The sequence below is a fragment of the Phocoena sinus genome, chromosome 10 (assembly GCF_008692025.1).
Source record: "Phocoena sinus isolate mPhoSin1 chromosome 10, mPhoSin1.pri, whole genome shotgun sequence".
NCBI classification, from domain to species: domain Eukaryota; kingdom Metazoa; phylum Chordata; class Mammalia; order Artiodactyla; family Phocoenidae; genus Phocoena; species Phocoena sinus.
The window spans coordinates 85,298,304-85,322,301 of record NC_045772.1 but is presented as its reverse complement, the minus strand read 5'-3'; the positions used below and the strand labels follow the sequence as shown (position 1 = coordinate 85,322,301).

General features: G+C 43.7%; 1 protein-coding gene across 3 annotated transcripts in view; it reads right to left on the bottom strand.

The window, feature by feature from the left end:
* Positions 1-18,080, bottom strand: part of ST8SIA1 (ST8 alpha-N-acetyl-neuraminide alpha-2,8-sialyltransferase 1) — a 157,975-nt gene extending 139,895 nt beyond the window's left edge. For all 3 annotated transcript variants that reach the window (XM_032645800.1, XM_032645801.1, XM_032645802.1), the window contains exon 1: positions 17,406-18,080. In XM_032645800.1, the coding sequence (XP_032501691.1) occupies positions 17,406-17,641 (236 nt within the window). In that variant the 5' untranslated portion in view covers positions 17,642-18,080. The remainder of the gene's footprint in view (positions 1-17,405) is intronic.
* Positions 18,081-23,998: the final 5,918 nt, after the last annotated feature.

Sequence of the window (23,998 nt, the reverse complement as noted above, 5' to 3'; positions counted from 1 at the left end):
CTATTCTGCAGAAATGTAAAATAATACATTTGTGTTGTTTGGGGGTGGGGAAGGACTATCTTACAAAACTCCTATGATGATGGTAACATACACCAAAGTATTTAAAAGAGGATCTGACACATAGTAAGCATTCATTAAATGCTAGCTCTCAGAACCACCTACAACCTAAGCGGCCTTAGGCAAATAATTACTCACAGCCTGTTTCTTTATAAAATAAGGATAATAATATCTCCCTCACAGAGCATTTGTGAATGTTAAATCATAACACTGCGTAAAGTGCTTAAAACAGGGCTTGGCATATGGCAGACACAAAAGAAATAACTATACTACTAAAAATATCATTATTGTTTGAAAAATGGAGCTGATTTTAAAATCCAGGGTTAGATGGATATACTGCACATGGAGACCATCTAGCACAGTGCTTGCATGTAACTGGTGCTCAATAAATGCTAATTAAATATAAACAATTTTCCGTATTGCATCTCTATTTTAAAAATGTAAAGAGCATTTTTCAGAATGCTTAAAAGTTATAAATCCTGAAATCTGATATGCCAGGAGCAATCTTCTGGCTTCTCTACAGGTTCTTTCCTTTTGTAACAGGATTTTCAGTGGGATTTTATGCTGGAATTATGGTTGAAGTCCAAAGTTGGAGACAAAGATGCTAAGTACATCATATTCTGAGTTGAGAGAGGCACTGGATATGCGGTCAGTCCCCCAGGAGGGCTTGAGGGGGGTTCATTACCAATCGAGACCCCACCACCACTACTATACCCCAACCATGGTCATAAAAAGAGAAAACTGGTGGGGGGGAATAAATTAGGAGTTTGGGATTAACATATACACACTACTACGTATAAAATAGATAACCAACAAGGACCTGTACTTGTTGTATACTGTGTACTGTATAGCACAGGGAACTCTATTCCATATTTTGTAATGACCTATAAGGGAAAAGAATCTGAAAAAAGAATATATATATATGTATATATAACTGAATCACTTTGCTGGGCACCTGAAACTAACACAACATTGTAAATCAACTATACTTCAAGAAAACAAAGAGGGCTTCCCTGGTGGCGCAGTGGTTGAGAGTCCGCCTGCCGATGCAGGGGACATGGGTTCGTGCCCCGGTCCGGGAAGATCCCACATGCCGCGGAGCGGCTGGGCCCGTGAGCCATGGCCACTGAGCCTGCGCGTCCAGAGCCTGTGCTCCGCAACGGGAGAGGCCACAACAGTGAGAGGCCCGCGTACCGCAAAAAAAAAAAATCAAAAACAAGAAAAAAAAGAGAGAGAGAGAAAACTGGGAGCTGGAGAAGTCTGTTGAGGAGTGGGGATTCTCCCCTTCCCCAAAGAAGAGGGAGAACCCAACAGAATTAAGACTGGGGGTACCTGGCCAGCAGAGTATCCTTCCATAGGGTTGGCTTAAGGCACCACCCTTGTCGGTCTGTCCCCCAAGCTTCCTAAGCGGAAAGAAAAGGAAATGAGAACGAATCAGCAGTAGGAAAGTGACCCTAAAGGATGAGGCAACAGTTGCAGACACTCACGGTAAACCCCCAAAATGGGGGTGTGGGGAGCATGGATGACTTTTGGGGATGTAAGACCTTGATCACCTGCTCAAGATGAAAGTGAACTGACTCAGTTGAGCATTTCACTGATCCTAGGGCCCGTAGGGATCCTTTAAGAAACAGTGCACAATGACAGTCTTAGAAGGATACAAAAACTCTTCCAGGGGATAAGTATAACAAAATATGAGTGTTTTTTTCTTACATCTGGGAACTGTGGTCATGGCCCCAAACTGAGACCAATATGTGCTAAGTACCCCATCTTTTAAGTTCAGAAAGCTGCCAGAAGATGGAGCCAGCCACCTCTCTGCAAGTCTTCTAAGTGGTGGTACCCGACCCGAGGAACAGTCCCCCTCCACCGTACAGCTGATCCATACTAAGAAGGCCTGGGAGGAATAAGCATCCCCAGGAGTGCCCTGTTTTTGCCGTGATGCTATTGCTTCTCCATCCTGCGGAGAGAGGAGACAGTGCTCTCCCTCCCTGCCAACTAGGGAAGAAGGGGGATGGGGGAAGTTCCAAAAGAACCCACTTATAAAAGCACTGAGGGTCTGCATTAAAGATAAACAGTTATTGCATCCTCCGGTGCTTGCTGTGCTGGCCCTGCACTCTCTGGGAAGAAGAAACAGACGTGGAAAGAGATGGTGAGGCTGAGGCGATGGGCAGTGAAATTCCCTTTGGTGAGGCAAGGATGGCGTCTTTCCTCCACCTGAGAAGGCTGCCCAGCAGGCAAAGGAACAATTTGCTCTTAAAAAATGTGGGCAGGCTGTCAGGGTTCACCTGAGAAGCAGTAGTCACCAAGAGAAAGACTGTGAATGGTCTCCTTCCTCCCTGCCCAGTGGGGAAGGAGCAGGCACCCTTCACACTTTCAGCCCAGGTGCTGGAGATTCATGCGGGGTCACACATGAGTTTTCACTGTGCTTTAAAATCAACACAACTGAGCTAAGTACCAAGATAAGACTATCCCAATAATCAAGGTGGATGTAAATCGATAAAATCTGGCCAAGTTGGTCACAGACCCATTAGTGTCAATAAAGGAGAATAAAGGGTGAGGGTCAGGAGGTAGATTTGACAAGGCATAGTTGGAGCAGTTACCAGGAAAAAATAAAATGACTGTATTTTTACCCCAAAATTGAGGCTCCCCAATCCCCGGTGGACGCGTCCTATTTCCCGCCTCTCTGCTTCCTGTTGAGCTCCCTCTCACCATGGCAGCCCGGCTCGGGGAGTGCAGAGCAGTAGCTTACCAAGTGAAAGATCCCCCCTCCAAACTGGGCTGGCTTCTCCGTCTCTTTTATTCCACTGGTAATTGAGTTTTGCTTTCCCCCAAGGACTCATGTATCTTTTAGCAATGCTTTAAAGGGCTTTTTCTCTCTGATATCTCACATATTGCACAGGTTACCCAGAGTCAAAAGATATTATACCACTGAGCTGCGTGGAGTCCCCGTGCAGGTCAAAACCTCAATGGACCAAAGGAGGGACTTGGGCCCTCTCTGGACTCCACCAAATACAGACACACACAGCTCAGTTCTGAAAGTGAAGGTCAACCTGTGCTTGGTTTTCCTCCATAAAAAGGAGCTGAGAGGCTTTTTGGAGCACATAACTGTTCCTATAAATACTGTGTGCTTCTATGTTCTCTGCAGGAAGGCCCGTGTCCTCCTGGCTACCCCCTTTATTCCCAGGGCCTAGCAACAGTGTCTGGCACATAGAAGGCACTGAAGAGATATTTGCTGAATGAAGGAATGAGTGGAGGAGTGAATGAATGAATTGGGAGTGAAAATTTATGGCATGGAGTCTTAATATTAGGCAACAAAAGAAACTACCCCTGAAAGGTATTCCAACAGCTGTGGACAGGCCTTTCAGATAATCCAGTGTCTTTATGCAGACAACAAATACTCCTTAGACACTTAGTAATAAGACTGTGATGAGGGATATAAAACAGACAAAAACAAGACTGAATCTTTGACCCTAATGCACCAAAGCAACAGTATGTATAAGCTGCTTCAAACAGCTACAAGGGGAGAAGGACATGGGAAGAAATGACATAGGCCAACGTCAACACAATCACCCACACTCAACCTCCAAAAACCCAACCCAACAAACTATCATCATGGGATTTTTGTGCCTTTTTACGGCACCTTCACCCCCCACTCAGTGGGTACAATCTGTTCCAGAGTCAAGCTCAAGAGTTTTAATTTCAGTAAACAGGAAAAAGACTCTTAACAGAGTCAGAAAACACAATTTTAAAATTTAAGACAGTTGTAGTTTTCCTTGAAATCTCTACCTTATAGTGAAGCATAGTTCATTTTCCCTTTTAAATTACAGTCTTATTTAATTGTTTAAGTCCTGGGAAAATGATGCAAATGGTTCTAGAAAGGCACTGCTTTTTTTAAAAAACCGAAGTATAGTTGATTTATGATCTTGTGTTAGTTTCAGGTGTACAGCAAAGTGATTCAGATATATATAAATATATAGATATATTCTTTTTCAGATTCTTTTCCATTATAGGTTATTACAAGATACTGAATATAGTTCCCTGTGCTGTACAATAAGTTCTTGTTGGTTATCTATTTTACACACAGCAGCATGCATCTGTTAATCCCATACTCCTAATTTATCCCTCCTCCCACCTTCCCCCTTTGGTAACCATAAGTTTGTTTTCTATGTCTGTGAGTCCATTTGCTTGAAAATACGAAAACTCTAACTGAAAAAGATACATGAACCCCAATGTTCACAGTAGCACTATTTACACTACCCAAGATGTGGAAGCAAACTAAGTGCCCATCGACAGATGAACGGATAAAGAAGATGTGGCACATATATACAGGAATATTACTTAGCCATAAAAAGGATGAAATATTGCCATTTTCAGCAACATGGATGGACCCAGAGATTATCATACTAAGTGAAGTCACACAGAGAAAGACAAATATTATATTACATCACTTATCTAGGGAATCTGAAAAAAATAACACAAATGAACTTATTTACAAAATAAGGCACTGCCTTTTTTTCTTTTTTTTTTTTCCGGTATGCGGGCCTCTCACTGCTGTGGCCTCTCCCGCTGCGGAGCACAGGCTCCAGACGCACAGGCTCAGCGGCCATGGCTCACGGGCCCAGCCGCTCTGCGGCATGTGGGATCTTCCCGGACCGGGGCACAAACCCGTGTCCCCTGCATCAGCAGGCAGACTCTCAACCACTGCGCCACCAGGGAAGCCCGGCACTGCCTTTTAAATGTAGATGACAGACCATGCTAATGGGGAGGATAACCGTGACAGATAAAGGTACATGTTACATAGCACTAAGGAAATTCCTCATAGCTAGGTCTCTGCAATTGAGGGGAGACTGCCACTGTACATATCCAGTTTTATGGGAATCTTTCTTAGTTGTTTTGGCTTCTTGACCAATTTCATCATTTAATGCTAACAATCATTGTATGTCTGACTATTTACGCAACCGCTATCCGCACTGAAATGGAGGAAACCTCAAATCTGCCCTCAGCCAAAGTCAAAGATTTTCTATGAACAACCAGAGAAACCAGTTATAAAGAACTGATGGTGGGGGGAAAAAAAAACCATCAAGAAACTACTTTTGGAAATTTATACTAAGAAAATAAACGGACAAATGCTTAAGATGTATACACAAGTATGTTCATAAAAGCATTATTTCTAAAGGTAAGAAACTGCAACGTGAATATCCAATAACAGTGGATTACTTAAATAAATTATTAACTATCCTGAAAAAGGAAAAATTTATAGCCATTAAAAAGCGATGATGTACAGCAAGATCATTTTTGACCCACCTCCTAGAGAAGTGGAAATAAAACCAAAAATAAACAAATGGGACCTAATGAAACTTAAAAGCTTTTGCACAGCAAAGGAAACCATAAACAAGGCAAAAAGACAACCCTCAGAATGGGAGAAAATATTTGCAAATGAAGCAACTGATAAAGGATTAATCTCCAAAATTTACAGACAGCTCATGAAGCTCAATATCAAAAAAACAAACAACCCCATCCCAAAATGGGCAGAAGACCTAAATAGACATTTCTCCAAAGAAGATATACAGATTGCCAACAACACATGAAAGGATGCTCAACATCACTAATCATTAGAGAAATGCAAATCAAAACTACAATGAGGTATCACCTCACACCAGTCAGAATGGCCATCATCAAAAAACCTACAAACAATAAATGCTGGAGAGGGTGTGGAGAAAAGGGAACCCTCTTGCACTGTTGGTGGGAATGTAAATTGATACAGCCACTATGGAGAACAGTATGGAGGTTCCTTAAAAAACTAAAAATAGAACTACCAAACGACCCAGCAATCCCACTACTGGGCATATACCCTGAGAAAACCATAATTCAAAAAGAGTCATATACCACGATGTTCACTGCAGCTCTACTTACAGTAGTCAGGACATGGAAGCAACCTAAGTGTCCATCAACAGATGAATGGATAAAGAAGATGTGGCACATATGTACAATGGAATATTATTCAGCCATAAAAAGAAACGAAATTGAGTTATTTGTAGTGAGGTGGAGGGACCTAGAGTCTGTCATACAGAGTGAAGTAAGTCAGAAAGAGAAAAACATATACCGTACGCTAACACATATATATGGAATCTAAAAAAGAAAAAAATGGTCCTGAAGAACCTAGGGGCAGGACAGGAATAAAGACGCAGACGCAGAGAATGGACTTGAGGACACAGGGAGGGGGAAGGGTAAGCTGAGACGAAGGAGAGAATGGCATGGACGTATATACACTACCAAACATAAAATAGATAGCTAGCGGGAAGCAGCCGCATAGCACAGGGAGATCAGCTGGGTGCTTGGTGACGACCTAGAGGGGTGGGATAGGGAGGGTGGGAGGGAGGGAGATGCAAGAGGGAAGAGATATGAGGATATATGTATATGTATAGCTGATTCACTTTGTTTTAAAACAGAAACTAACACACCATTGTAAAGCAATTATACTCCAATAAAGATGTTAAAAAAAAGCGATGATGTAGATCTACATACATTGTTACTACAGAAATATTCACGACATACTGTCAAATTCATTATATACACACACGGAGGCATTTAATGGTCTGGAAGAATATATACCAAAATATTAGCAATGGTTCTCTCTGGGTGAATAAATGTCAGTCACTTTTACAAATGAAAACAGTATTGGTCTTATATTAAATGCCAACTTTGAGAAAAGAACTCTTTAAAGAAGCTCTTTGATTTCTCATATTCAGTATTTGCCAAATATTGGGTTGGCCAAAAAGTGCCTTCGGTTTTTAAGTAAAAATAAAAGACACATTTTTCCATTTTCACCAAGAACTTTATTGAACAACGTATTCACCCTTTTGTTCCACTACCTTCTGCCATTTTTCAGGCAACTTCCTAATTCCATCTTCCCAAAACTTTTTATCTTTTTGAACAAAGAACTGTTCCAGGTGCCTTTTACAATCTTCCAGGGAATTGAACTTTGTTCCATTAAGGGAATTTTGTAAAGACTGAAATAAATGGAAATCCGAAGGTGCAATGTCTGGTGAATACAGTGGGTGAATCAGAACTTCCCAGCCAAGCTGGAACAGTTTTTGCCTGGTCATCAAAGAAACGTGCAGTCTTGCCTTATCCTGATGGAAGATTATGCGTCTTCTGTTGACTAATTCTGGACACTTTTCATGGAGTGCTGCTTTCAGTTGGTCTAATTGGAAGCAGTACTTGTTGGAATGAATCATTTGGTTTTCCGGAAGGAGCTCATAATAGAGGACTCCATTCCAATCCTACCATATACACATCACCACCTTCTTTGGATGAAGACCGGCCTTAGGTGTGGTTGGTGGTGGTTCATATCGCTTGCCCCACGATCTCTTCCCTTTCAGATTATTGTACAGTATCCATTTTTCATCGCCCGTCACAATATGTTTTAAAAACGGAATGATTTCCTTGCATTTAAGTAGAGGATCGCAGGCAGAAATACGGTCAAAAAGGTTTCTTTTGCTTAACTTACGTGGAACCCAAACATCAAAGCAATGAACATAACCAAGCTGGTGCAAATGATTTTCAGCGCTTGATCTGGATATTCTGAGTATGCCAGCTATCTCCCATGTGGTATAACGTAGACGGTTCTCAATTAATGTCTCGATTTGATCACTATCAACTTCAACTGGTGCACCCGATCGTGGAGCATCGTCCAGTGAGAAATCTCCAGCATGAAACCCCGCAAACCACTTAAGACACGTTCAATCAGTCACAGCACCTTCTCCATACACGGCACAAACCTTTTTTTGCGTTTCAGTTGGATTTGTACCTTTCTTGAAATAATAAAGCATAATATGCCGAAAGTGTTGCTTTTTTTCTTCCATTTTCAATATTAAAATGGCTACACAAAAATTCACCAGTTTTTATAAGTCTTTTTTAAAATGCATGCTGATATGACAGCTGTCATATACAATCTAATAAAATTGCTTTGAATGAGGTTAAAGGCAACTAAGTGCTACTAGAGCCATCTTATGGGAAAAAAACGAATGAACCTTTTGGCCAACATATCTTTTCAATATCCTTTTTAAGGATCCTTTTGAAGAAAGTAATTTGTTCCAATGGGGTAACATTTTTTTTTTAAAAAAGAAACTCATGGTAAATAATTTTTTTTCCAAAATGAAAATCATAAATCTATTTTATCACAAGCTTGTAAGTTAAAAATTAATTATATGAGAAAAGGTTAAAGCTATGATGTTGAATGATTAAAAAGGATATAAAACTAAATATACAAAATACATAAAATTTAGTAATAATACACATGCAAACAAATACACAAAAAGAAACAGTTACAATGAGCACTTCTGAGGAGCGCGGAATTATGAGTGATATTTTTTTTCTCCTTTTTCCTACATTTAAAATTTTCCTATAATAGGTATCTATTACTTCCAAAACCAGACAAATAATAAACACTATATATTTTTTAAATAAGCGTGAGGGACATAAAATCATGTACATATTTGTTTTATCAATAATTGAAACAAGCACTTCGTTCAAAACAAGCCCTTTCTCATTACACTCACTTGGAAATAAATCTCTGGTTTTTGGTCTGTTACTCAAGCCCTGAATAATGGAGACCGTGTAACTCTGAATTCATTTCAGCTTCCTTCTGGCACCTAATTAAAGGAGTGGCACAGCTCTTATGGCTTTGGCAGCTTCCCTCTCATGCTAGAAGACGGTCCAACAGAAAGGGGGAAAATCGGTTGCTTCGAAACTCAGCGTGATTATCTAAAACAAACTCTCACCCTTGGAACACAGTACTCAGTTTCTTATTGACTCAACTAATGACACTAGACTCGACAATAAATTCTATAAAATCATTAACCATGTCTAACTTTCATCACTGTATCCCAGCACCTAACTGGCACACAAGAAGCATTTACTAAATGTAGATAAATGAATGATTGAATGAATGAATGAATGGATGAATGGGTGATTTATGACTGGGGTCTGCTCTCTTCCTTAAAATTCTGCTGGCCATTTTACAGCAAACTTAATACTAACACTGTGGAGGAAGAAGTGTGTCATAAGGTCACATTTCATTGTCATACATTCCATTACTAAAAGTGCAATAATAGGCATAGGATGTGTCCCAGGAAGCAGCTTTTCTCATCATTATGGCTTCATAATTAGCAATTATTCAGCATCTAATCCTCCCAAGGTAGGAAGTGCCACCCATAGCTAAGGCTCAGAAAAGCCAGGTAAATTTTTCAAGGTCACGAAGTTAATAAATGACAGAACCCGTATTAAAACCTGATTCTATGGGGCCCTGAAGTCCAGGCTCTTCCTAGATGGGAGCAATCATCTTGTCATCTCACCAAGCCAGCCTGAGAATGACTATGGCTTGCAGACTAATCATCTCCCTTAATTATCATCATAAACCTACGAAGTGAGTTGGCATATTATACCATGTTTCAGATGACAAAACAAAGGAACAGAGAGGTTAAGCAGCTTGCCCAAGGTCACAGAGCTCCCAAAAGAGCCAAAATAGAATGAAAAGCTAGAAAGTATTTGACTAGAAATCTATCAACTTCATCATAAGGGACTGCATTAATGATCCACAGTCAGCATCACTTCCGAAATGATCCACAACTATGATGAGAAAAAACAAGCTTTGAGAAAAAAGCTTGCTTTACTGAGTTGCTACCTAGGCATTTTACAGTATGATAACCCTGCTCACACCCAGAGTCTGGACATTTTGCTGAGGACTCGCATTTAGGATGCCCGCCCTAAGTTCCCTCTTTGCTTTTCCCCAGGCACCTTTTAAAATAACAACTTAGAGTTAAGCCAACAAAAAGTTCCGGACCTCTGCCCCAACCACCTTATAAGTAATAGGTGTTTGTTACCTTGCTTTCTGTCTCCCACTCTTGAGCTCCTGGCCTGGGACGGAGGGCTGCCCCTCCCCAAACTCACTGTTCCCCCTTGCTTCTGGGATCTGTAAGTAACAAATCCTAGACTCCACTTCCTTTGTATGAGTGTATTAAAACCGAGTCTTCAATCAATACGACCACGGGTTTCACCTCCCCAAAGTGGACGCTGGACGCTGAGGGAGGTACCTATCCCCACAGTGGGGAGCTTGTGTCTCCTGATTCAGCATGTTTTTAGTTTGATAGAACAGCTCTGGCTTCCTAACAGAACTTTGTCAAAAGACAAACTGGCCATACTCTACACTAACATATATAATTATTCAGTTGATCCAACTAGCTGCCTAAACACTCCTCTACAAAACAAAGACAAATAGGCTCCTACATGGTAAAAAAAAAAAAAAAAATCCCCACTGGCAAGGCAGAAGACAAAAGTGCAAATTAACAAACAAATAAAATATATGTTCTCTCCTCCTATCCTTTTCCCTGGACAAATATACCTGTATAACAATCTGGAATGCCTGATTCAAACTGAGGCTTCTCAAACTCCAGCAAGTTTGGTACTGGAACATGGCAACACAGAAAGAGCCACCCCTCCCCATGTGTACACGTGAAATCCACCCAATCCCATACCCAATTTCCTCTCACTGCCTCCCATTCTCGCAAAGAGCTGTTCCTTGGCCAACCCTTGGGCCTAGGAGTGCACACAGCAGTGGGACAAGCCACGCCCAGGAGGAGGAATTGGGGGAACACCACATAAAGGCAGGCAGGCTACAGAGTGGGCTTGAGTCATCTGGGCTGGGAATTCCAGGGTCTACAAAGGCCCCATTGAGCCTTGCCTGATTGAGAAGGGGTGAGACCAGAGGAGAAGCAAAGTGAGCTCCCCCCTAAAACACAGGACACAAAGCATGGGCTTCTCTTGCCAAGGTCTAAGCGGGGGGGGGGGGGGGGGGCACTGATCAGCTCACACACAAGCTTTCAATAGAAACTTATCATAAATCTCCCCAAATGCATCCCCTCTCCCTACCCTTCCCTAGAACCAAGACCTGGCCATCTATCAAAGTAAATTCACTCACTCCTCTTCCAGTCATCAAAGCATTTACAGTTTGTCGTTTCCAAATGTAGCTGTTAATTGCATGATATTTTCTGGGTGTTTTAAATCCTGTCAATTGGACTGATTTTGTTTCTCTAAAGCAGTGATTCTCAACCAGCAGCTACTTTGCCCCCTGGGAGATATATCTCGGGACATATATGGTTGTTTCATTCCGTGGATGGTCACTGGACAAAGGCCATGGGTGTTGCTGAATATTCTACAATGTACAGGACAACCCTCCACAACAAAGAATTATCCAGCCCAGGATGTCAGTGGTGCTGAGGTGAGGAAACTCTGCTCTAGAGTAGGAACTCTTTGAGAGGATGCCATTTACTCCTTCGGTCCACAAACAGCCAAGCAGAGTGCTGGACCTCGATAAATCCTTGCTGGCTGACTAGCTAACTGGTCCCACTCCATTCTAAAACGTTCAGTCACGCAGTAACTCAACAAAAATGAGTGTGCCAGGAACCACAGCTCAGCTCCGGGGATGCAAATATGAATGAGTCGACATGAAAGGCAGACAAGTAAACTGGTACTTTTAACACAGCTTGAGAAACGCACCTGTCATTACCAGCTATTTCTATATTTACCTGTTTATTATGTCTCCCCTCGTTAACCTATAAATTTCAAGAAAGTAAGGGTTTTGTTAAGTTCAGTTATGGTTCCAGCCCCTTTTACGATAATAGTGGTAGATACAGTAGTAGATATTTTGGATCAATAAAAAAATGAAATAATATGCACAAGGCTTTTTTTTTTTTTTTCCCTGAAGGAGGAGATTCTAACACATCCTGGGGAGGAAGGAAGGAGGAAGGAAAGCTGCCTTGAGGAAAGCTAATGCGGATTAAACACTAATTACACTTGGCCCTCGGTGTCCGTGAGGGAATGGTTGCAGGACTCCACCCCATCTCCCCACCCTCCCACCCCGCACAGACACCAAAATTCCCGGATGCTCAAGTCCCTTATATAAAATGGCTAGTATAGGATGCCCTCCATATCCGTGGGTTCTGCCTCCGAGGAGTCAACCAACTGCGGATCTCGAATTTCCATCCTAGGCTAGTGGAATCCGCGGATGCGGAAGCCACAGATTCGGAGGGCCGACGCTATGTGCCAGAAACGGTTCTCAGCATTTTCAACGTATTACCTATTCTAACGCTCACAACACTCCTATAAGAAGCCACATTTTACGTACGAGGATATGAAGTCTGATTTTCTCCAGAACACAACAAATAGTGGCAGCAGGGTTTGAGGACAGCTAACTTTGCAACCTTTGTTCTTAACCACTGCAACTGCACTGTGGAGAGAGGGGCAAGAATTGACCCCGTGAAGGGCGGGCCCTGTGGCCTTGAAGGAAAGGCATTCGGGCAGAGGGAATGGCGCAAGCAGAGCCAACACAGCCTGGCTTATTTCAGGGACTATTTTCAGGTAACTTATTTCAGGTAACTTTTACCAATATGACTAAAGCATAAGGAGGAACACTGATGGAAGACGATGGTGGAAAAGTAATCATGGCCAGATCATAAGAGACATCAGCAACGCCTCATTTCCCCGAAGATTATCAGGGAATGAGCATAAGGCTTCGAGTCTAATAGCTGTGGGTGGAAACTCAACCCAATCACTTTGTTAGTGGTTCTCTCTGAACCTCCATTTCCTCAACTGTAAGACAAAGAACATACAAATATCTACTTTATAAAATAGCTATGGGAACAAATGTAACTAACACAAGCACTAAGAACTGGACCTGGTACATGTCATGAGTCCAAGCAATGTTAATGACTTACTTTTGTTATTGCATTATTGCTGGTGGAGTTTTTTCACATGTGTAAGTCTGCAGCATAATGGTAGCTTATTTTTGTAAGCACCACATTAAACCAGCTTTTTCCTAAACTACTTTTACAGTGAATTCCACAAATTCCCCACTTAACAAACATAAAACTTACATCCCATATACACAGATGGCTGCACCGCTCCCCTCCCCGCACCCAGTGCCCTTCTGCAGCCACCAGGGCAGCTGTGGAAACACCCGAAGCTTCTGGTAACCACAGATTTAAAATAGGGACAGAAAGGAAGCTACATAAAGCTAGAACTGCTTAGAGGAGTGTTTTTCATTCAGAATTTAGAAAGGGAAAGAAAAACAGGACTACTTAGACTGATGGCCCCCAGCCAGTGAACAGACAGGATGCTCACAGCACTCCAGTGTTATCCCCTTTCTCCAGATCCACCAGGAACAGTGATGTACCACCTCTGCTGATGTCGACACATGCCAGTGCCCTTGGATACCTGATGTCTGTTCATTTCTCATGAGCTGCACCTTAAGCCCATTCAGAGCTTGTGACCTGGCTCCCACCTGCCTCCCAGTCTGCTTACTGCTGTGCTCGCTGTGGGCGACTTAAGAACTTTCCCACAGGAAGCACACCAGACACTTGCCCACCTCCCTGTCTTGGCTGTTGCCGTCCTGTCTGCCTGGAACATCCTTTGCACTCCCCTCTCACTACTCCCCCATCTTACCATCCCTCAAGGCTGAGTACAAATACCACCTCCTCTCCCACTTCCTTCCTTCCCCAGAATCAAGCGCCACGTTCTATGAATCTCCCCAGCCCTTTGTTTGTGGTTCAATTGTTTAAGGGCCACATATTAAACAGAGGTACGAAGCAAGCATCCTTTTAAGTGCTATCTGTACGCTACCATATGATTTTCACTATAAACCTGTAAAAAATGATTACAAACCCCATTTTACAAATGGGGAAGGTGAAGCTCTGAGAGTTGAACTTGCCAATGGTCACACAACTAGAAAGGGAACTCCAACCATGTACTGACAGTTCTCCAATTCCTAAGTTTTTCACTCTGTTATGCTGCCTCTCTTTAATGGCCCTGTTGCCAGGTGGTTAGTTGATTACATACATATACACTTGTCACAGGGACCAGGGAATAGTCATCTTTGTAAACGCGGATAACAAGGTACCCATACAACGTTCTTAGAAGAATTAAATCAGACAGTACATTTAAAACACTTAGCATAGTGCCATGCACATAACAAGAGCCTAATAATTTGTTGGTTTTGTTGTTGCTACCATGTCAGGTGCCTTGCACGTAAACCGTGAACAGGAGTTTATTTCTGAGGAACAACCGAAATGGGGAAGGACCTGAGAAGAGACAAATGCCACTTTGGTTTGGCATTTCCTTGTACTACTTGATTAGTCAATCAGAAGCAGCAAGAGTTTTATAATAATTTTAAGTTTCTATGATAGGGTGAATTGACTTCTTTATCTTTCTCAGACTATGTGGGTGATTGGGAAACTTCCTATTTAGCAAAACTCTTGCAACTTTGTTACTTTCTTGCTGCCCACCACCCCACCCCCCAAGCAATCTGTCAAAATTCCCCTCTGAGAAGTCAGCACTTAAGTTCTAAGGCTGGAGAAGAAGAAAATCACAAAAGTAAAAGGAAGCACTGAGGGCAAAACGGAATCTGAAATTCTGATGCTCATAAACCTAGTGAAACACTTTCTTTTGTCCTCCCAGGATTTTACAAGACTTTAAACCATCACATTTCCTTACTCATAGGTTTTTGTCAGTTGTGCCCTAGGAGGAGGTAAGCTGTCTCAGGGGAAGCAATCCATGCACCCTGTTTACTGCTATCCCCCAGGGCCTAACTCATACCTGGTACATTGTAGTCACTCATTAAATATGGGCTGACTGACTGGCTGCAATTATTTGTATGTATGTATATATGAATATACATATATTTATACATATACATACAGCATTCTGTGGTTTATGGATAAATGTGTATACATCCCCACACGTAAGTGCATATTGTACATTTATGTATGTGTGTTTGTATTTGTGGAGAAGATATTTCAGACTGGCAAACACAAATACCTGTTTGCCAAAGTTGTGTCTCCTTAACACAATAAAGGCCTCTGGCTGACCTAATAGCTAACGATCATACTGTTACCCACATACTAACAATCTAGATGTTAAAAAACAATTAAACATGCAGAGTAAAAAAAAAAAAAAAAAAAAAACATGCAGAGTAAAAAAAAAGTTTTGACTTAACAAACCATGATACTTTGACTATCTTTTAAAATCCTCAACAAACCATGATACTTTGACTATCTTTTAAAATCCTCGTCCCTGTTCATTAGCTTCAGTGGGGAGGCGTGCGGACGGGTGAATTTGAACCACTAATGATTCGCTGCAAATCTGGCAAGTGAAACATTCCAAATTCCTATGGCCTGGTCAAATGTCCTTATTAAAGTTGTAACGTATATTAACTTATCATTTACACTGTCTAACAATTAGAATGACACCACTGACTAGTTATATGTGCCAGACACTTGGCATCAGTTTTTTTATTTAAACTTTGCACCAACCCTACAAGGTAGATGCTATTATCTCTATCTATACATAAGGAAACTCAGACTCAAAGAGACAGAGTAACTTGCCAAAGACCCTCTGCTGTTTCCGTAGTCATGGCACGGTCAGTCTAAAAATTCAGGATTCTCCTCCAAAGCCCAAACTCTTTTCCATGCGCAATGGTGCCACTTACACAGTCTTACGGACACTAACTTTGAGGGGTATGTGTTTAGGCAGTTTGGGGATTTTCATAAGTATTTCTCTGCACGGAGAGACTAGACCAAATGCCAGCCAAGCACACTGAAGATTACCCCCAGGCTATAGACAACAAGAGGCAAGTGTGTCTCAGAAACAACCAGCCTGGGCTTCTCAGAATGTGAAGTATTTTCCACTCAATTATGTCCTCCAAAAGAAATCTATTCTCTAAAAGAGCTTCATTATTGCTCCTCCTATAAAAAAAAAAAATGTACTCTTTCATTGCAAACCAATGGGAAGCTCTTAACTCATTTCCTTACATTACTTGAAATGAAAGTGCCTTCTGTCTCTAGAGAAAAGGATGGCTGCACGCTATGCCTTTTGAGTAGAACAATCAATACCATGAAGGTAAGAGAAAATTAGCTCTTATATACTTTTAAGTGGAGTGGGGTTATTTTTAAACTTAATGATAGCAGAATTCTAAACAGAGAGACAGAAGGAACGTCTTCCCTCGCAGTTTAAAGGCGAATTCAGCTGCCTTTCCCTGCAAGGTTTGGCTATTATCTCTTTGACCTTTCCAAGAGCAGGCCTGAGAAAGGGAAGGAAACCATATGTTTTAAAAGTCTGTTTTTTTAATTTACAGATATTTCTGAACATTTGTAACTAACAGTAGTGAAGCTGGCTCTCACCTGGCCATATACGGCTTGGAAAGATCCTATGCAGAGCAAAGGAAAGCACTCCGTACCCCCTCTGCACCTCCAGACCACAACCATCACAGGAAGCGCCACCACAGCATCTTCAGCTGAAGGGACGGAAGGTGAAAGGGGCTCCTGACAGTGGGAGAAGCACCAGGGTACCCCTTCAGCACGAGCAGGAAGGCACAGAAGCGGAAGCAGCTTTGCCTCACCTCCAATCTTACCGCACGACCCCTGCTGCCAAGAACTCATCTTTAGACCCTTAAACTGAAATTCCCAGAAAAGAAGGGAAACTACAACCTCTGAGTGATGCTCAGAGGTCGATTTCCAAACTGGTTTTGGCTTTTTTGTTTGTTTTCTGATTTCAAGTCCCCACCTGAAGTCCCAGCCTCCGGAAGGCATCCACTGTAAGCCAAGCAAAAGAGCTGGGAGCTTTAGAGCTTTATGTGACCAAAGTCCAACCCTGCAGAGGTACATGACCTTGGGGAAGTAACTTCTCCTCTGAAGATTCAGTTTGTGGTTGGTAAGATGGGGATATTAATATCTGTTATTAGAAAGTCAGTGAAACTCCAGTAAAAATCACTCAGTCCCCGGCTCTTTAGGAGGGCATCAGTAAGTGCCTTGCGTTTGTTATGGGCATACTGCACAAAGCAGCGGGAGCCAGGCTGGATGTCCATGTTTTCACTGCCCATGACTCCCTCATTAGTGACTTATGTTACCAACCATGCACCAAACCCCAGGAAGACGCCTGGTACCTGCTTCTAGTTCTCTACAGCAGAGCCCGAGACAAATTCTCATTAAGTTCAAGGGACAAAGTTAGCTTAGATTCTTCTTCCCACCGGTTATCGGCAAATCGTTGAATACAACTCAGGCTTGGGAAGAAATGCGTACAGACTTTCCACGGCCAAAGCAGGTGTCTGCACATCTCCCGGGGTAAGGTCTGGGGAAGGGCCCCTGGCTAATGTCTCCAGGTTGGGAACGACAAAGAAAGGGAATAGGACAAGAAGGACGGGATGAAAGGGCCTCTGCAAGGCGGTCCTCGCCGGTGACCCTGTCCTCGGCGTCCCGGGAAGAAAGGACACGAGCTGGGTGGAGCCGCGAGAGCAGGAGTACCTGAAGACTCTGGCCGCCGTCTGGTTCCTCCTCCACGCCGTGCCCTGTTGCAGCACCCCCTGCACAACCTCCTTCTCGTTGGGCAGTCGGTAGACGGGAAAGATGTATAGCCAACAGAGGACCACGACGCAGAGGGCACTGGCTCCCACGGGCAGCCGGGTCCGCGGGAACTTCCACGCCAGGACGGCCATGGCCCCTCTGGACGTGTGTCGCCGGGCCCGCCCGCAGGGGCTCATCGCAGCCCCCGGGTCCCAGGGTGGCGGTCGAGGGCCGAAGCCTCAGCACTAGGCTAGGCGCAGGGGCAGCGGAGGATCCCCCCACCGCCGGCCCCCCATGCACACACACCTTTCGCTTTCGTGCTCGCACTCGCACGCACGCTCCTTCGGCGCCCACAGCTTCAAAGGTCGGCGCAAGGATTTTTTCCAATGCAACTTTTTCGAGGATTTCTTTCTAGGGGAAGTGCCCCGAGAGCAAGTCACGAGCTACAGCCATGGTCGCTCCCCCTGAAGAAGGCGGGCGCCGGGGTCTCCGAGAGCGCGGGGAGCGGCGGCGGCGAGTCGCTCCCGCCGGTTCTGCAGCGTTACCGTCGCCCTCGGCGTGGGGCCGGGGAGAGTCTCAGCTCCCTCGCAGACATCTGGTCCGCGGCGCCCCCTTCTGAGCGATGCTCCTGCGCCCTTCGCCGCCTCTCCCCGCCTCCTGCGCTACTGCGCTGCCAGGCACCCCCCCCACCCCCACCCCAGACGCGCTCCCCGCGCCGCGCCAAGTCCTTGGAAATTTCCACGGCGGCCCGGGACCGCTAGCCCGCCCCGGGCTTCTCCGCCTCCCCCGCCAGGACCCCTGCTTCCCACCCCTCCCGGAGAAGAAAAGAACTCGCTTTCATCAGTTAATTCAGCGACGCGCCGCAGCCTTCCGCGGCGCCCGGGACTTCGCAGACAAACGCCCGGGGATTGGTGGAAATCAAGGTCTCCCCTCCCTCCCCCACCCGCGAAATTGCCTCCTTCGACCCGTTCAGATGCGCGACGCTCGGCTGGAGAGCGCGCACCTCTCTCCAGCCCTGGTTCCCCGGAGACAGAGGCAAACAATACAATAATGATAATAACCCTCCCCTAAAATGTGTATACACAAATCCCTGAGTGTGGCCGAGACTGGCTGAAAGCCTGACCCTCCGACACGCAGCCGGCGCGCCGGGGCTGTCACCCTGCCGCCGTCACCCTCGGCTCTCTCTAACTGGTTGGTTATTAACCCGCAGTGAGGCGCGAGGAGGCCGGCGGAGATTGATTCCTTCCTGGGCCCCCACCCCCATTCCCCGGTCCCGGAGCCGCGGCTCCAGCGACACCCGTGCGCGCGCGCGCTCGCGGGCACACACGCAGACACACACGGGCACACACGCTCGCGGGCCCGCACGCGCGCGCACGAGGAGGTGCGTGCACACCGGGGTCCTCCGCCTCGCCTCCACCCTGCAGGGAAAGGCGCTGCTGCATCCAGATGTGCAGGCAGCTGGTGGCCCAGCAAACAGACCTCGGGACGTGACAATGCCTTGGAGGCGCTGTCGCCTCCTCTGCCTTTTAGATGCAAGGGCCGTTTGTTCTTCGACGTCCTTCTCTCTCCACCGACCAGCTTATCGCAACCCCGACCTTGGAAAAGCGCCACCCGCCTGGACCGGCCGAGCCCAGGGACACACAGTTAGCCATTTCTGCTACCCCGGAGGCCGGCGAATAGCTCGGCTACCTCCTAGCGGTTGCCTAGTCTATTTGCTTAAGCGTCTCGTCAAGCATGATGTGTGCAGGGACAAAGAAATCCAGCAGCCTACTAACCAGGTCGCCTTCGTCATCACGAAACCAAAATTTAGGGCCATAACTTCAGTTGCTCAGCCGACCAAGCTGAAGCTCCCTCGGACCTACAGTGAGTTTTACGTGGCCTGGTGCATCTTTCTCCACTGAGAGATGGGACTTGAGAAGTTGACGGAAAGTTATTTACCAAAAAAGACCACCAAAGTCTCATTCCTCCCTCTTAGGAGAACGGCCCACTGCCCTCCGGCCTGCAAGCATGCCCCAGGAATCCCTCCTACTTGGGTGAATCAGGGGAGATGAGAAAGCATAAAATCCCAAAGTTACATCCTATACAGTGGAGCTTAATTGAGATTCTTTGAAATAATGATTACCTGCAAAGTAGTCCTGCAAAGTACCCAAACCACCTTTTTCTGTTCTGGGAAGAGGATTGTTAGGGGCCGGGGGTGGGGGAGTGGGAGGGGGAGGGGTGCAAGAGGCCAGGGAAATCTTTCCCATAGTTGCCAGGCTGTGGATAAATCATCTGCCTCCTTTGTTCCAGTCATTTAAATAGAACACAAACTATCTAATTTCTCTTTTCTTCCCCTAGTCCAAGGGGTACTCCTATCCCAGTCCAAGAGATACAAATAAATAAAACAACAACCAAAAATATTGCAGTTAGGAAGGGGTTATATAAATGTTTCCCTATTTAATGTCATAAAAAAATGCAGCAAAGTTGTGCCTTAAACCAAGGGTTTTCTGTGATGCAATGTGCTGTTTTTCCTTCTTCTGAAAACTAAGATTCTCTTACCCTTGTTGACTCCTGCCCTACCCTACAATCCAACTTCATTCCCTGCTTCTCTGGAGCATGAACATCGAATCCAATCAGACCATTGCCCTTCCCCTTCCAAATCACACAGGCATCACTTTTGTCACTGTGTTTTGTGGTCCACGTTCTTCTTTCATGAGATACCTTTTTTCTCCCTCCATACAAATCCAGCACATAATTCAAGGCCAAACCAAGTGGCTAGGAATTTCTCCCTGCATGTGTTCCCAGACCACCTAAAACATAGGCTTCATGGGTAGGAACTCAGTAAATGTTTCTGGTTTCTGCTTCTATTCCCTTTGACCTCCTGATCTGAATGTCTATAGTATTTGCTGGCTCTGACAGATGATTAAACATTTAGATGTGCAGTGCTATGTTGCTAGCATTTTTTACATGTAGCTTTGCCTCAGCAAGGGGGCAGTAAGAGTATTTGGTCTCATATGTCAAATAACAAGCCTGTGCTTTTGATCCAACGGAGGACTCCACATGACATGCCTCCATGTCTGGGGGAAGAGCAGGAACAATATTTTATGTTTTTTTCATATTCCTCCAGGTACAATCTCAGCTAGAGTACATACGTACTCAACAAACAATTGTTGCTTGGTTGTTTGCTTGAGAATTTGAGCGTCTCAAATTTATTTGGGCTGTTGCTCAGGCAGCACTGCTAAGGACATGTATAAACCCCCACGTTTAATGTTTTAAATAAAATATGTTACCTGATATTTAGCTCTCTGGTTTACACAACTTTTAGTAGGTAGTTTAGGTATTGTTTTATAGTTCTGCATCTGAGTACACAAGCAGGGTTCGCTCTACAAATGTCTTTTGCCGGACCAGTCAACATGATGCGCAAAACTACTTGATACCATAAGTAAATTTGATGGGCAGCACTTTTGTGACATCAGAGTTGTGGGGAAAGCTCATCTAAGAGATGAAGCCACCACAGAACTGAAGCTTTGGAAAAGAAAGGAAAAGGAGACCCTCACACTGAAAAGTTGAGAGAAACCAAGATGCAGGGAGATGATCAGAGTGAACGGGTCACACGCAATTTACAAGCTAGCTAGGATGCTGACAGGGTGTAGACAAATATTAATGGTCACGTAGAAGTTTCTCATTAGGAGACTAAAGAGAATTGTCAATGAGTTGAGATTACGAAATTCAAAAATATCACCCTTTCTTCAGTCTCCTCTCAAGTTCTTGTTGTCAGAATGACTTGGAATTGAAAGATGAAAGCAAAAACCATGCCCTTTTCACAACCAGTTACAATACTAAAGCAAATAGGGTTGTAAAATGAGAAAGACTCTGAATATAGATTATCTGAATAAATGCATTTGCTTATCTCCACTCCCTCTTATGACCCCACTTAAAGGACAGTAAAGGAATAAAAGAGGCGTAAACTCAAAAGAACAAGAGAAAAGGAAAGCACGCATAAGCAGGCAAGTTATGTCAAAAAGTGCACAAGCAGGTAAGTAGCTGAAGAGTGATAACTGATTGATCAGAATGGAGAAACCCCTGGGCCTTCAGGTGATATTGTGTGTTTGTGCGTGTGTGTGTGTGTATGCACGCACTCGCACAGGATGGGGGAGTATAAATTGAAGCCAACAAGAATCAAGCTAATTTGCACTATGGAGCTCTCGAAAGCCTCAGAATTTAGAAGCATCTGGTTCCTCTGAAGATGGAGGTGATGGATGAAAGAAAATAAGACGTTTGTCTGAAAGTCTTTAGAAGGAACAGTGATATCTCTAAGAACGGTGTTATCCTCTAGCCTGACTTAACATATGAGATTACCTCTCTAGAGAGACTGACCAGCACAAAGGAGAAAACCTACAGATTGTGATATATGCAGGAGGTCTCCACCCAAACAGCCATATCCCTGCATCACACCCTATGGTGAAGCCCATCAGTGATAAGTTGTACTCACACAGACCCACTGGCCTCTTTGTTAGGCCTCAGTCTTAAATAAGAGTGGGGAGTCAAGGATCCCAGGCAGTTGAAGAGTCTTCAACATGAAAGCAAAGAAAAAACACGTGAACAAAAAATTGCAAAAAAATAAACCCAGACGGGGAAAGAATAATGCAGAAAACATAAGGTATCTTGAATAAAAATTATAATGAGGAGATTGGTTCAACATGGCAGAGTACAAGGATGGGCTCTCACTCCCTCTTGCGAGAGCACCGCATCACAACTAACTGCTGAACAATCATGGACTGAAAGAAACTGGAGCTCACCACAGAAGATACCCCACATCCAAAGACAAAGCAGAAGCCACAGTGAGATAAACCCACGCACTTATGGTCAACTAATCTATGACAAAGGAGGCAAGGATATACAGTGGAGAAAAGACAGTCTCTTCAGTAAGAAAACTGGACAGCTGCATGTAGAAGAATGAAATTAGAATACTCCCTGACACCATACACAAAAATAAACTCAAAATGGATTAAAGGCCTAAATGTAAGGCCAGACACTATAAAACTCTTAGAGGAAAACATAGGAAGAACAGTCTTTGACATAAAAGACAGCAAGACCTTTTTTGATCCACCCCCTAGAGTAATGGAAATAAAAACAAAAATGAACAAATGGGACCTAATGAAACTTCAAAGCTTTTTCACAGCAAAGGAAACCATAAACAAGATGAAAAGACAACCCTCAGAATGGGAGAAAATATTTGCAAACAAATCAACAGACAAAGGATTAATCTACAAAATATATAAACAGCTCATGCAGCTCAATATTAAAAAAACAAACAACCCAATCCCAAAACGGGCAGAAGACCTAAATAGACATTTCTCCAAAGAAGATATACAGATTGCCAACAACACATGAAAGGATGCTCAACATTACTAATCATTAGAGAAATACAAATCAAAACCACAATGAGGTATCACCTCACACCAGTCAGAATGGCCATCATCAAAAAATCTACAAACAATAAATGTTGGCGAGGTGTGGAGAAAAGGGAACCCTCTTGCACTGTTGGTGGCAATGTAAATTGATACAGCCACTATGGAGAAAAGTATGGAGGTTCCTTAAAAAAAATTAAAATAGAACTACCAAACGACCCAGCAATCCCACTACTGGGCATATACCCTGAGAAAACCATAATTCAAAAAGAGTCATGTACCACAATGTTCATTGCAGCTCTATTTACAATAGCCAGGACATGGAAGCAACCTAAGTGTCCAACGACAGATGAACGGATAAAGAAGATGTGGCACATATATACAATGGAATATTACTCAGCCATAAAAAGAAACAAAATTGAGTTATTTGTAGTGAGGTGGATGGACCTAGAGTCTGTCATACAGAGTGAAGTAAGTCAGAAAGAGAAAAACATATACCATATGCTAACACATATATATGGAATCTAAAAAATAAAAAAAGTTATGAAGAACCTAGGGGCAGGACAGGAATAAAGATGCAGATGCAGAGAATGGACTTGAGGACACAGGGAGGGGGAAGGGTAAGCTGGGACGAAGTGAGAGAGTGGCATGGACTTATATATACTACCAAATGTAAAATAGATAGCTAGTGAGAAGGAGCTGCATAGCACAGGGAGATCAGCTCAGTGCTTTGTGACCACCTAGAGGGGTGGGCTAGGGATGGTGGGAGGAGACACAGGAGGGAGGAGATATGGGGATATATGTATACATATAGCTGATTCACTTTGTTATAAATCAGAAACTAACATACCATTGTAAAGCAATTATACTCCAATAAAGATGTTTAAAAAAATTCTATGTTCAGTCAAAATATGACTCAAACCTGAAGGTAGAATAGACTTTTCAAAAGCAAAGCCTTAAAAACTTTACTCCCATGCACTTTTTCCTGGGAAAATACTGGAAAGACTCCACTAAAATAAGTTTACCAAGAAAAAATGAATGAAGGATCCAGGAATCCAAGGCTCTCATGCAGGAGAGGGACAAAGGAAATTCCTAAGGAAACAGCTTAGACTCAGATCAAAAGAATAATCAATAACTTCTGGTTTTAGCTCAGTATTAATTGGA